At 53.2% G+C, this 13,107-nt stretch overlaps 3 protein-coding genes across 5 annotated transcripts; 1 reads left to right on the forward strand and 2 right to left on the reverse strand.

The window, feature by feature from the left end:
• Nucleotides 1-1,698: 1,698 nt before the first annotated feature.
• On the forward strand, nt 1,699-6,179 carry MOGS (mannosyl-oligosaccharide glucosidase). 2 transcript variants are annotated; one of them, XM_059659370.1, is made up of 4 exons: nt 1,699-2,277; nt 2,457-2,675; nt 3,808-3,994; nt 4,238-6,179. In XM_059659370.1, the coding sequence occupies exons 1-4, from the start codon at nt 1,926-1,928 to the stop codon at nt 5,979-5,981; spliced, it is 2,502 nt and encodes an 833-aa protein (XP_059515353.1). In that variant the 5' UTR covers nt 1,699-1,925; the 3' UTR covers nt 5,982-6,179. The 2 variants fall into 2 exon arrangements, with proteins under 2 accessions (XP_059515353.1, XP_059515351.1); XM_059659368.1 differs by having other exon boundaries at nt 1,712-2,277; nt 2,457-2,674; nt 3,798-3,994.
• Nucleotides 6,180-6,352: 173 nt separating this feature from the next.
• WBP1 (WW domain binding protein 1) lies at nt 6,353-9,142 on the reverse strand. Its single transcript, XM_059659373.1, has 4 exons — nt 8,532-9,142; nt 7,499-7,601; nt 7,194-7,370; nt 6,353-7,020 (listed from the first exon to the last, which is right to left on the reverse strand). Exons 1-4 carry the CDS (start codon nt 8,598-8,600, stop codon nt 6,560-6,562), a joined length of 810 nt encoding a protein of 269 aa, XP_059515356.1. The 5' UTR covers nt 8,601-9,142; the 3' UTR covers nt 6,353-6,559.
• A 125-nt stretch (nt 9,143-9,267) lies between these two features.
• Nucleotides 9,268-11,734, reverse strand: INO80B (INO80 complex subunit B). 2 transcript variants are annotated; one of them, XM_059659372.1, is made up of 5 exons: nt 11,581-11,734; nt 11,154-11,346; nt 10,827-10,945; nt 10,500-10,669; nt 9,268-9,876 (listed from the first exon to the last, which is right to left on the reverse strand). In XM_059659372.1, the coding sequence occupies exons 1-5, from the start codon at nt 11,636-11,638 to the stop codon at nt 9,346-9,348; spliced, it is 1,071 nt and encodes a 356-aa protein (XP_059515355.1). In that variant the 5' UTR covers nt 11,639-11,734; the 3' UTR covers nt 9,268-9,345. The 2 variants fall into 2 exon arrangements, with proteins under 2 accessions (XP_059515355.1, XP_059515354.1); XM_059659371.1 differs by having other exon boundaries at nt 11,154-11,361; nt 11,581-11,683.
• Between the last annotated feature and the right edge of the window lie 1,373 nt (nt 11,735-13,107).

Below are 13,107 nucleotides of genomic sequence, written 5' to 3' on the forward strand. Positions count from 1 at the left end.
ATCTATCAGCCCCAAGAAATTCTAACGCCTTTTATGCTGAGCTGTTGGTTACAAATAAGTAACTGAATCTAAGTTGCATTCTGAACCACCATCAAATGTAATAATTGACTCTTCTAGGTCAAACTGAAGTGCTCCTATCTACAGCCTTCCCTAATCTGGATATGGGCAATCCTTTCCTTAAGCTCCGTTGCTTCCTGGGTTGTCGGAAAGGGAAAAAAAAATGAATTCTCTAAGAGCATGCATCACCATTATGGTCCTTTTAGGGTTCCTCTAGAAAGATAAGGAATCATAGACTGAGTGGGTCGCTGAAAGACACTGCTGGAACAGATCTCAGGCTTCCTCTGGGTCCACTTTAGCCCCCTCCTATTAGGAAAGTGGGCAAAATGATCCAGTTTGATTCAGATACACCTGGGTTCCAAGCTAGCCACTTCCTATCTCTGTGACCAGGGCCAAATTATTTGAACTTTCTAAGCCACAGCTTTCAGCCACCAGATTGGGTCATGATGATGAAACCTAGGGTCATTACGACTTTGATTAAATTTAGTTTTAAATCCTAGCCCTAGAAATAATACCAATCTCTCCATATACAGGGTTGGGCAAAAGTAGGTTTACAGTTGTACATATGGAAAATAATTAAATTATAAGAATAAACTTTCACATATTCACAACTGTGAATATCCCTCAGAGACTTAGCCTGTTGCCCATTATCAGCATCCCCTTCCCCCACCTCCAAGGCAGCAAAAGACAGTAGCTCAAATGACTAATAGTCACATGGTCCAGACCTCTGGCAGGCTAGATAACATTGATAGAGATTTATTTTTTAATTTAAATTTTTTTTAAATATATATTTCACTGATTTTTTACAAAGAGGAAGGGAGAGAGATAGAGAGTCAGAAACATCGATGAGAGAGAAACATTGATCAGCCGCCTCCTGCACACCTCCCACTAGGGATATGCCCGCAACCAATGTACATGCCCTTGACCGGAATCGAACCTGGGACCCTTCAGTCCCCAGGCTGATGATGCTCTAGCCATTGAGCCAAACCAGCTAGGGCTCATCATTGATGTTTCTATCTCTCTCCCTTCCTCTCTAAAATCAATAATTTAAAAAAAACTTATATATATATATGTTTAAAAACCTGAAGAAATGATTTATTATGCTTACCTCCAACCAATAAACTCCCAGCAGAACCTTTAACCCATGGTGTTTTGTGGTTTTGCCCTATATAATTTGTAACTTACAGCCCACACCAATGGTTGGTTGTAGTTTGGTGTGTGTGTTGTGTTGCTGTGGTGTTTTAAAAATTTATTTTTATTGAATTCAGAGAGAGAGAGAAACATCAATGATGAGAATCACTGATCCGGCTGCCTCCTGGAGATCGAGCCTGCAGCCCAGGCATGTGCCCTTTACCTGAATCTAACCTGGGACCCTTCAGTCCGCAGGCCCATGCTCTATCCACTGCGCCAGGCCAGCTAGGGCTGTTCCTAGTTTTGAATGATAACTTCCCAGTTCTCTCCAGCAGTGTGGGAGTCTTCCCCTGCACCAGGTCACCAGTTGGATTCCTGGTCAGAGCAAACGCTAACACTCGGGATAGCGAATATATAATATATTTAAGGGAGCCTAATCGGAGATTTTTTTTTTTTCTACGAGCCTGTGGACTTCCGTGAGGATACCAAATAAACGTTGACCCAGTAGACATGGTCCAGGGGACCTAACGCGAGCCACACCGACACGCCAGTTCCGGGCTAGGGAACTCAAGCTGAGGTGCGGGGCGGGACTTCCGGCGAGAGGCGGAAGCGGAACAGGAGGTGCAGCGTGCAGATGAGTGGCCGCCTGAGCGCGACGCTGGAGCTGGGGCGGAGAGGCAGGACGCAGGTTCTCGGCCGCCCCTCGAAGCTCTCGCGACGCCGACCTCCGTGCCAGAATGGCTCGGGGCGAGCGGCGGCGCCGCGGCGCGCCGATAGATGGAGCGCGGGGGGCGGAGGGGGCGGCTCGGGGCGGCCCCGCGCGACGGGAAAGCCGGGGCGGCGTGGCCCGGGGCACGGTCGCGGCAGCAGTTTTGGTCATCGTGGTGCTGCCTCTGGCCCTGACCCTGTCGGGAAGCTGGCTGCTGGCGTGGCACCGTGCGCGGCGGGCGGTCACGCTGCACTCCGCGCCCCCGGCGCTGCCTCCCGACTCTTCTAGCCCCGCCGTGACCCCCGACCTCTTCTGGGGCACCTACCGCCCTCACGTCTACTTCGGCATGAAGACCCGCAGCCCGCAGCCCCTCCTCACCGGTAACCGGGCCCCGGCGGGCAGGCAAGCGAAGTCTTCATCTGGGCGCCCCAGCTGTCCTCCAGAGCAAGGGTGGGGAGGAGCGGGTCAGGAGAGTTCCGAGGAGGGATGACCCCGCAGTCCTCGTAGACACAGGGACAGGGGCGCTGCTCTCTGACTTACGTGGCCATTCTACCCCCAGGACTGATGTGGGCACAGCATGGCACCACCCCTAAGCTCAGGCACACGTGTGAGCAGGGGGACGGCGTGGGTCCCTATGGCTGGGAGTTCCACGACGGCCTCTCCTTCGGGCGGCAACACATCCAGGATGGGGCCTTAAGGCTCACCACTGAATTCGTCAAGAGACCCGGGGGTCAGCACGGAGGGGACTGGAGCTGGAGAGTGACTGTAGAGCCTCAGGTCAGGGCCTCAGGGCACCCGTCCCCAGCCCAGACTCCCTCCATTCTTCCTTGGCTGCCAGCCGTGCAGTACGAAGTGGGGGGTGACAGCTGGAGCTGGGTCTGGCCATCTGGTTTGGATCTGGTTGCCTGAAACGCTTGCCTGTAAGACCACCTGTATTTACAATTCCTAAGCCTTGGTTTCCTTTCTGTGAAATGGAGATAAAAATAGCACCTAACAGGGTTGTAAGAATTCAAGGAAATATATGTAGAGTTCTCAGCATAATACATGGCACAGAAATACTCATTATTTCCCAGAGAACTCTGCGCAGGGATCTTCAACTCACCCCACTGGGTGTTGACCCTCAACACTGCCAGATAAGTCAAACCTCGTTTCTCCAACAACTTCCATCTCCAACTATTCGGTTCTCAACCAAGTTGTTCACAGAAAACAATGTCTTGGTTGTTAAACCAAACTTTGGTTTTGGACCTGACAACCCTCTCGTGCTGATACCTCAGCGTGACAAAAAGCGTCTCTCAGGCAACAAAGGAGAGAATGCTTTTGTAGCTGGTGAAATTAATGATTAGCACAATTTTAAAACAGAGAGACCATCAAGAGTACTAATGTTGCTAAGGGTGTGAAAGAAACTGCCCATAGGCAATTGAAGAGGTAGAAAAACTGTTGATTTAGATAAAGGAAAAGCAGTTAGCCAGTGACAGCCATTTTCGGAGGCGGTGCTATATGAACAAGCAAATACGCTGTATGCTGACCTGAGAGACATCCCTGGACCGAATGCTAAAAGTGACTCATTTAAGGCTGGTGGGTAAATTTGAGAAAAGAAGTGTTTGCTTATGTATTACACAGTACGTTAGACATGTGCTGTATATAAGAAAGGTTAAAACGGGGTCTTTGGAATGGATTAATTCCATTTACATGATTTCTACTGGGTAAAATGATTCGGTTTTCCAACAAATCGCTTTTCGAACAGCCTTCTGGAACGAATTAAGTTCGAGAACCAAGGTTCCACTGTATATGTTGTTTCTCATGTTGCTCTGACCTGGTGCCCCTTTCCCTCACTAAGTGTGATTCTCAAGAGAGAATGTAAATCTAATGCAATGTTTTTCTGTCCTCCTTGGTCATCTAGGCCTCAGGTACCTCTGCCCTCCCTTTGGTGTCCCTGTTCTTCTATGTGGTGACAGATGGCAAGGAAGTCCTATTGCCAGAGGTTGGGGCTAAGGGCCAGTTGAAGTTCATCAGTGGGCACTCCAGTGAACTTGGTGACTTCCGTTTTACACTTCTGGCACCAACCAGTCCAGGGAATACTACTCCCAAGTATGGCAGGTAACTGGGGTGGGGGGAGTGTGGGGGCGGTGGTAGGGGTGGTAGGGATGCTAACTTAGCTTGGTTTCCATCTCTTCTACTCTGCCCTCTTTCCACCAGTTATTTCCCTTCACACCAGACTCCATGCCCCCTACTTTGTCAAGACCTTGCCATCCTAACCCCTGATCACCTCATATTTCTTTATAATCCCTCCTACTTCTCCCCTCCTGAATAATATTTCCTATTTGTCTTTTTCCCTTCAAGCTACAATGTCTTCTGGTCCTCCAACCCAGGACTTCCCTTGCTGACAGAGACGGTGAAGAGTCGCCTAAATAGCTGGTTTCAGCATCGGCCCCCAGGGGCTTCCCCTGAACGCTACCTTGGCTTGCCAGGATCTCTGAAGTGGGAGGACAGAGGCCCGAATGGGCAAGGACAGGGACAAGGGCAGTTCCTGATACAACAGGTGACAGTGAAAGTCCCCTTTTCTGTGGAGCTGGTGTTTGAATCTGGCAGTGCCCAGGTGGGAGGAAACCAAGCCCTGGGGCAGCTGGCAGGCAGCCTGCTGACCCAGGCCCTGGAGAGCCATGCTGAAGCCTTTAGAGAGCGCTTTGAGAAGACCTTCCAGTTACAGAAGAAGGGCTTGAGCCCTGAGGAGCAAGCTTTGGGTCAGGCTGCCCTCAGCGGTCTCCTTGGTGGGATTGGCTACTTCTATGGGCAGGGTCTTGTGTTGCCAGACATGAAGGTGGAGGGATCTGAGCAGAAGGTGGCCCCGGCCCTCTTTCCACCTGTCCCTCTTTTCACAGCAGTGCCCTCCCGGTCATTCTTCCCACGAGGCTTTCTTTGGGATGAGGGCTTTCACCAGCTACTGGTCCAGCGATGGGATCCCCGCCTCACCCGGGAGGCCCTAGGCCACTGGCTGGGGCTACTCAATGCTGATGGGTGGATTGGGCGGGAGCAGGTGCTGGGGGATGAGGCCAGAGTCCGGGTACCCTCAGAATTCCTGGTGCAACGGGCAGCCCATGCCAACCCCCCAACCCTGCTTTTGCCTGTAGCCCACATGCTAGAGGGTCGCGATCCTGCCGATTTAGCCTTCCTCCACAGGGCCTTCCCCCGCCTGCATGCCTGGTTCTCCTGGCTTCATCAGAGCCAGGCAGGGCCAGTGCCACTGTCTTACCGCTGGCGGGGTCGGGACTCGGCCTTGCCAACCCTGTTGAATCCCAAGACACTGCCTTCGGGGCTGGATGATTATCCCCGTGCTTCGCACCCTTCAGCCACTGAACGGCACCTGGACCTGCGGTGCTGGGTGGCACTGGGTGCCCGTGTGCTGGTGCAGCTAGCAGAGCAGTTGGGAGAGGCTGACGCAGTTGCAGAGCTGGGCCCGCTGGCTGCCTCACTGGGGTCAGAGGAGATCCTGGATGAGTTACACTGGGCCCCAGAGCTAGGAGTTTTTGCAGACTTTGGGAACCACACCAAAGCAGTGCATCTGAAGCCTCGTCCCCCTCATGGGCTGGTTCGGGTGGTGGGCCGGCCCCACCCTCGCTTGCAGTATGTGGATGCCTTGGGCTATGTCAGTCTTTTCCCCTTGTTGCTGCGGCTGCTGGACCCCCACTCATCCCGCCTTGGGCCACTGCTGGATGTTCTAGCTGACAGTCGCCATCTCTGGAGCCCCTTTGGTTTACGCTCCCTTGCAGCCTCCAGCCCCTTTTATGGCCAGCGCAATTCAGAGCATGATCCTCCCTACTGGCGAGGAGCTGTGTGGCTCAATGTCAACTACCTGGCCTTAGGGGCACTCCACCACTATGGGCATCTCAAGGGTCCTCACCAAGCCCGTGCTGCCAAGCTCCACAGTGAGCTCCGTGCCAATGTGGTGGGCAATGTGTTGAGGCAATATCAGGCCACAGGTTTCCTGTGGGAGCAGTACAGTGACCGGGATGGGCGGGGCATGGGCTGCCGCCCTTTCCAGGGTTGGACCAGCCTTGTTCTGCTGGCCATGGCTGAAGACTACTAAAGGGAGAGTGTGGGAGGGGAGTGGGGTCCCTGTACCACTCTGGACTAGAGGGACTAGGTTTCTAACTTCTGCCCCCAACCCTCAGATACCAGTGCTCCAAACCCTCATCTCAGGTGTCTCATTATCATCCCATACAACCCAGGGGTGAATGTGAATTCAGAGTCTATTTTTCTAAATAAATTGGAAAACCATGCCAAATTATTGTATTTGCCAGCTTTGCCTGACCAAGAGGTCTTAGCTCAGTCCAGGCCTTAGGGCTGCCTCCTATCCTTCAGGGAAGCTAGGAAAGGTGGCCATTACCTGTCCCCTCCAAGTCCATTCAGGTACAATGAAGTGAGTTGAGCACTAGACCACCCAAGTCCACAAGCAGCTGGTTCACATCTCTTTAATGAGATCAAAGGCTCCTGTGTATGTCACTGGGGGTAGAGCTAGCACAGTCCCCCAAACATGGCCCCTGTCCCAGGACTCCAGCCCTTTCAGGCAGATTCTAGGAAGGCAGGGAGAGGCCGAGAACTCCAGGAGTTGGAACCAGGGCTGTTTCTAGTGGGCAAGCAACCAACCCATCCTCCTCAAACTGCTTATGGGATGCCCCCTTCACTGGTAGCCAGCCCCATAGAAGAAACTTGGGGTATGGGGTCTAGGGACAGTGTACATGGGGGACAGTCCCCCAGATCTGGCTGAATAGCACTAGCCTTAGCCTCCTTGACTGGCTCACCCTCACTGGAGTCAGGACAAGGGCACAGCTCGATGCCAGAGTCACCAGTCAGGCGGCGATAGCGGCAAGAGGGGGGTGTGGGGGCAGGGCTCACCCCTGCCCCAGGCTCACCCTCCTGATGAGGGGGGGCACTCTGGTGGGAGGAAACACCTTCCACATTTGTTCCCTCGAAGTGGGCAGGGCAGCTAGAAGTGGAGGAGCAGCAGGTACATTCCCTGGAAGCAGTCAAGGGGCAGCCTGGGACCGCAGTGTAAGGAGGTGGTGGTGTGCCCGGGCGGTGAACCACATCCTCATAGGCTGGGGGTTTGAAGGCGCTGAGGAGGCCTGCAGGAAAGAATGGCATAGTTGGTTGAAGGCAACCAGGGATGAGGTGGTGGTCTCTTTACTGTTAGGGAAAAGTGTGCTTTGAAATGTCTGAAAACAAAATGTGGGGATGATTCAGGGTCCTCATTGAGGAGGAGCCACTGGTAGTGAGCCCAGAGCCTCAAGTCACTCACGAAGGTCAAGCAGTGAACTGGTAGGAACAGGGCCAGCCCCATGGCATGCCCCGTGGTAGGCCAACAAGTTGATCTCACGCTGCCGCTGCTGTTGCTGCAGCCGGAGTTTAGCTCGTCGATGACGGAAGGCGCAACAGCAGCTAAAGAGGATGAGGACAGTCCAGAGCAGCCAGAACCCTGCAGGGGGGTGAAGAGGAAGAGTCTCAGATACCTCCCATGCAAAGAAGGGTCCCTGAAGGCTAGAATTCTGAGGTCCAAGGGAGGGTGGGCAGAAGGACCCGAGAACAGCCCCCACAGAGACTCACACCAGAGCTCATAGTAGTAGGTGCAGCAGCCAGTCTCCCCGCAGCAGTGGCCACTCTCACAGAGGTAGGGCTGGTTGTTCACTCCTGGGCAAACCTCTCGAAGCTGGGAGCAAGGAGGCACTTGGCACCAAGGGAGATTCCAGCCCAAGGCACTGTTCACCCCCACACCCAGCCCCTGCATGCACATCCACAAGCCCACCCTGTGAACCAAGTGGAGCACAGATCTATGAGGAGGCAAGAGTGATGCTGAGAGGATTGTTCAAATGTCTGAAGGGCTGTCAACATGGAAGAGGATTTGGAATAGCAAAAATCAGCCTGGAGAACAAGATGAAGATGTGAACACAGAGGCAGATTTCAGCTCTGCATATAGACTGGCCCCAGGGCATTTTCTGTTAACAGGGTGTTTGGGCAGAAGCCAGAAGATAGAGCAATCTCAAAATCTCAGACAATGGGTAAAGGGTTTAAAGTAATTTCCAACGCTAAGATGCTCATCATCCCCCATGGTCTGCCATTCCCCATCCCCAAGGTGGGCCTTTCCACCCCTGAGTCTCAGTTTCCTAGGATAGAGGAGGGACAGTGTGAGACCCAGAGCAGTGCTCCCAACTAGGTGGGATTGCTGTGGATGATAAAGGATGGCATCCAGGGCGCGAGTCTGGGTTCCAGCTCTTCTCCAAATTGCTCCCTCAAGAGAAGACGCTGTTGGGCTCTGTTGTGACAACAGGCACACAGAAAAGCAACACAAATAACTGTTGCAAGACAGGGAGCCTCCCTGGGGCCTCACTATGCCTCTGGTCACTGGAGAGTCACTGTAAGCTCCCATTGCAGCCATGGGATGGGTCTGTAAGGCTGCAGGCAAAGTCAACTGCATCTACATTACGAAGTTTAAACAAAGAATGAAAGGGACATATTTAGGAACTTCACAATACCTTTGGCTCCGTGAGTTCCTACCCAACCCCCCCCAAAAGAAAGGGACAGAAAAGGGGAAAAGGAAATAGATGGCTATCGGGATATGCTTTTGGAGCTGATGGGATACCTGCTGTTGCGGCACCCGAAGTGCCCCCCAGGCCTCCTCGCTGCCGTTCCCGCTGCTGGCCCGAGCCATGCCTCCACCTACAGCCCCCTGAAGACTACAGCCTCCTCTACTGCCAGCCGCCCCGCCCCTGCCACCTCTGCCGCCACCGCCATGGTCCCTGCCCGGCCCATCTCCGCTGCCGCCACCATCACTCCGCGGCCGGAGCTCCCATCCGGGGAGAGCTCTGCCAACTAGGAGCCAGGTTGCTCCGTCCTACCAATCAGCATCGCCCTCCGGCGAACGGGCCAATAGGATCGGATCGGAGGCTTTTGCTGGTGACCAATCCACAGCAGCGCCCCTGCCACTCTCCCAGACAACAAGCGCTCTCCCAGACAAAGAGTGGGGTAAGGTTCGACCCACGGCCCTGACTGACAGCGACAATAGCCAACGTGGACAACAGAACAGGCTTCAGTTGTCAACCAATGAACGGCCGCCCAGAAGAGCAAGCTCCCCTCTGATTGGCTTGAGTCCTGTTTCCTGGAATGACGCCAAATGCCCGATCACGCCAGGTAATTCCGCTGGAAGAGGTGGGAGTCCCCAAAGTCGGCGGAGCCTGAGCGCCAGCGGCCAGCCTTCCTGTGCCCGGGCTTGAAGGACGTTTCCGAGGCGTGAGCGCAGCTCTGATGGGGGCAATATGTGTGGACAGGGAACTGGCTTCCCATACCCCATACACTCAATTCTGTAAACTCGGTACAAGTCGAGGCACCGGATAACATTTAATAAGGAAGACACTGAATCGGGCAGGGGCGAGGGTACAGAGTCCTGGTTACGGGCCTTAAGTAGCCAAAAGGGGGGACCCGGGGCCTTCGGGTCTCCCCAGGCGCATCTGCAGGTTGATGCGGTAGCACTGCAGGCTGCAGAGTGCCTGGCCTGTGCGGGAGCAGGCGTAGCGGCGCGGGTGCGGACAGCCAGGGACCGAACACCGCGGAGGTGGGCCAGGCGGGGGTGGCCGCTGAGACACTGGTGCGGGGGTGGGGACGCCAGGTGGGAAGGAAAGGGTGGAACCCTGTGCCCCGCTGCTGTAGCGCACCATGGGGGCCGGGGCCGCGGCCCGCCCTCCCCGCCGCTCCCCCCTCGCGGCCCCTCGGCCCCCACGCCCGCTGGGCGCTGCCGTCTTGGTGAGGCGCTCGATAGTCTGGTTCTTGTGCTCCTCCGCCCGCCGCGCCGCCTGCAGCCGCCTCTTACGAGCCCGCTCCTCGCGCTTCAGCAGCATCTCCTCGGTGAGGGCGGGGGCCGGGCAGCCCCCAGCCACAGGCAGCGGCAGCATCGGGGAAGGTTGACTCTGCGCCTTCTGGAGCAGAGCTCGCTGGGGAGAGACAGGCGGTGTCAGGAAATCAGAAAATGGAGAAGCGAGGTCTGCAGGAAGGGCCAGGAGGGCACGTGGAAAGCTAGGGTCACAAGGAGCGCAGGCCTTGGGAGGAGGGTGGGAGGAGTGCCCTTCCCAGGAGCCCTTACTACTGCTCCTCCCCCCGGGTCTCCAGACTTGCAGCTTTAGGTCCTTGACTCTCAAGGGGAAAAGTATCAGTAATGTTACCTGCCTGCCTTGTGTACCAAATTCTCTGCACCATATTTCTGAGGACTTCTGTTTGTTGTTAAATCTTTATCTCATTGAAGCATCCATTAGATAAGTGCTCAGTGCCAGACCAAAGCTCCTCTGGTACTGGAAATGTTAGCTCTTCAAAGAGGTCTTCCCTCCCTATCTAATGTTTCTTTCCTACCACTTTCTGTTTCATCACCCTATTTTTTTTTTTATAAACTGCTTTTCAAGATTATTTCCTTATTTACCTACACACACATGAATACCAGCTCCATGAGAACAGTAAAGTGTCTTTTCTCCATCAGTGATTGCCCAATGCCCAGCAAAGTTCTTGGGACATGGAAGGTCCTCTCTAAATATCTGGTAACTGAATGAAGAATGAACCAATTTACCTGTCGAGCAGTGAGCAGCCGTTCGTTGATCTCCTTCTTGAGATCTCCGTTGTCATCTAGCTCCCCCTTTTCCAGGGCATCCAGCCACCTCTGTTCCTCCTCTTCCTCCTGACCCCCTAAGTCCCCCGACAAATCTCGAAGTGGGGAGGGGGACAAATTACTATCTTCATCTGGAGAGATAAAAGTAGAATTGTTCAGGTGGGGCACCCGAATGTGGCCAAGTTAGTACTGGAACACTCAAAATTCCCTCCCTCCTCAGAAGTAACCTCCTCCCTTTCATCAGGTATAATGAGGAACCCTGTTTCCCCACCTCCAGCTCCTTCTCACCCAGCCAGGCACGGTACTGCTCAAGGGGGACTCCTTCCATTGGTTCCTCTTCATTGTCCACAACCATAAGGGGAGACGGGGACCGGGGTCCCTCAGGGATCACAGTGAAGGTAGGAACACTGCAGAGAAGCAACACCACTCTGTAAGCGGGGCAAGTATCTTCCTTCCGCTCAGGAGCTACCTCCAGCTGTCCCCACACCCTCTAGGTTCTTCCTGGGCCCCCAAGTCACCGTGTCCACTCTATCTTCTGGAAAGCCCAGCCAGCGTCTCTTTTCTTTGCCTCCTTCTAAAGTTCCCCAAGTAAAACCTTGGTTCCCTTGGCCTCACCTCTTGGTGCCCAGGACCTGCCCACCCAGCTTGATTTTGAGTTTGAGCTGGGGCTTGGCAGGAGACGGCTGCGTGGGCCCAGCTTCCTCTTCCTGATGGTGTTTTTTCTTGTGTTTCTTCTTGTGCTTCTTGTGCTTTTTCTTGTGCACTCCGTGGCCGTGGGCACCCGCCAGACTCAACTCCAGCGCCTCCCCTGCGGAAGGAGAGCCTGTCATCGGTGTGAGGCAGGAGTGGGGCAGTGAGAGCCCAGAAGAACCCAGTTTCCCTAAGGGTTCCCACTCTTCCCGCGGTACTCGCTGTTACTATAGCAACAGCCCCGCCTTTCTCCTCCCACCTGTGGCCAAGTACCTTGAAAGCTCCGAGAAGCGAGAAAGGAACTCCTTTTCTGCGAAGGAACTCCTAAGTTGCTCTATCGACCCGCGCTTACCTGGCTCAGGGGCCTCCATAGCCCCAGAGGTGCTCCCGCGCCGCCACAGCTTACTCATGGGTTCCTGCTAGGAAAGGGGGCTGGAAATGATCAGGGAACAGGCAGACATGCCTCTTCCGCCCCGCGGAAGAACCGATTCCAGCAACATAACCGGTACTTCCGGTGCGTAGCAACCATGTTTGTGCGGGGTACACATTGACGCTAGAATCGTCCCTGAGAAACAACGATCCTCCCAACCAAAGTTCCGGCCCCTCAGTCTGGGACAATTCAAAAGGCTCGGCTTTCCTTTCGTTCCGTCTCTCCGTGGCAGAACCGGTGCCAGTGCGGGCGGTATGACTATTACACTCCAGCATCGGGAGCGTATGCTCCCGGCCAAGTTCGGGGCTAGGCAGTGAGGACACCAGGATGAATGTGAACACTCTCCTCTGACTTCGAGGAGCTAGCTCATAGCTCGGTACATAAACTATATTGCCCGCCAAATCGCAGAAGTGCTTAACAGCACAAGTCCTACGAGCAGGGCAAATGCTTAGTGTTTAAGCCTAAATTCTCATCAGTAGGGAAATGGATAAATGAATTATGGTGTATCTGTGCAATGTGGGGCACCATGTTGCTAAAAACAACTAGAGTGATAAGTAATTGATAAGATTGACATGGAATGTAGATTCTAGTAGGTAATAGCATTGCAAACAATCTGTTGAAACACCAAAGTAAGTTGGTATATGGATTTGGAACATCCATACAATGGGAGGCTATGTTGCTATTAAAAGAAACGAGGCCCCAGAAGGCTACCCAAGAAACGGATGGGTGGCTGAAGGGAGGCTTGTTTTTCATAAAATACCCTTTTGTGGCTATTGAATTTTGTATAAAATGTGTATGTTTAAACTAATTTTAAAAACACAAGGTAGCTCTGTGTGTGTTGATATAGGAAATAAAGCAAGTTTCAAGATGATGTGATTCCATTTAAAAGACATAGTAACTGGCTGGTGTGGTTTAGTTGGTTGGGACTCATCCAGTGTAATAGAAGGTGGTGGGTTAGATTTCTGGTCAGATCCCGAGATCGGGAACAGCCAATTCATATCGATGTGTTTCTCTCTCTCTCTCTCTCTCTCTCTCTCTCTCTCTCTCTCTCTCTCTCTCTCCCCCATCCTCTCTAAAAATCAATTTAAAAAAATTTTAAAGACATAATATGCTACTATATATATAGAGAAAAAAAATCAAGGAATGTATACTATACTGTTAATGGTGCTTATCTTTAGAAGTTGGGGTTGGAGAACTTTAACTACCCAGATCTGTAAGGAATTTTCTTACAGCCAGTGTATATCAAAATTATAATTAGAAACAATTACCACCTATCCTATCTAATAAAAGAGAAACATGGTAATTGGCGTACAACCACTAAGCTTCCCATTGGCTAATCAGCAAGATATGCAAATTAACTGCCAGCCAAGATGGCAGCTGGCAGCCAGGCATCTTGAAACTAACATGAGGCTTGCTTGCTTCAGTGACGGAGGACTCCAACATTCCCCG

The sequence above is a fragment of the Myotis daubentonii genome, chromosome 12, assembly GCF_963259705.1.
Source record: "Myotis daubentonii chromosome 12, mMyoDau2.1, whole genome shotgun sequence".
NCBI lineage: Eukaryota > Metazoa > Chordata > Mammalia > Chiroptera > Vespertilionidae > Myotis > Myotis daubentonii.

Bases quoted from the DNA above. Each gene is read 5' to 3' on its own strand.
- MOGS (XM_059659368.1), top strand. From the start codon at position 1,926: ATGGCTCGGGGCGAGCGGCGGCGCCGCGGCGCGCCGATAGATGGAGCG. The intron at 2,675-3,797 runs GTCAGGGCCTCA...TTGGTCATCTAG, and splicing joins GAGTGACTGTAGAGCCTCAG to GCCTCAGGTACCTCTGCCCT. The intron at 3,995-4,237 runs GTAACTGGGGTG...TTTCCCTTCAAG, and splicing joins ACTACTCCCAAGTATGGCAG to CTACAATGTCTTCTGGTCCT.
- WBP1 (XM_059659373.1), bottom strand. From the start codon at position 8,600: ATGGCTCGGGCCAGCAGCGGGAACGGCAGCGAGGAGGCCTGGGGGGCA. The intron at 7,602-8,531 runs GTATCCCATCAG...CCTTGCTCCCAG, and splicing joins TTCGGGTGCCGCAACAGCAG to CTTCGAGAGGTTTGCCCAGG. The intron at 7,021-7,193 runs GTGAGTGACTTG...TCTTTCCTGCAG, and splicing joins CAGTTCACTGCTTGACCTTC to GCCTCCTCAGCGCCTTCAAA.
- INO80B (XM_059659371.1), bottom strand. From the start codon at position 11,638: ATGAGTAAGCTGTGGCGGCGCGGGAGCACCTCTGGGGCTATGGAGGCC. The intron at 11,362-11,580 runs GTAAGCGCGGGT...CACCGATGACAG, and splicing joins TATGGAGGCCCCTGAGCCAG to GCTCTCCTTCCGCAGGGGAG. The intron at 9,877-10,499 runs GTAAATTGGTTC...GTCTCTCCCCAG, and splicing joins GGCTGCTCACTGCTCGACAG to CGAGCTCTGCTCCAGAAGGC.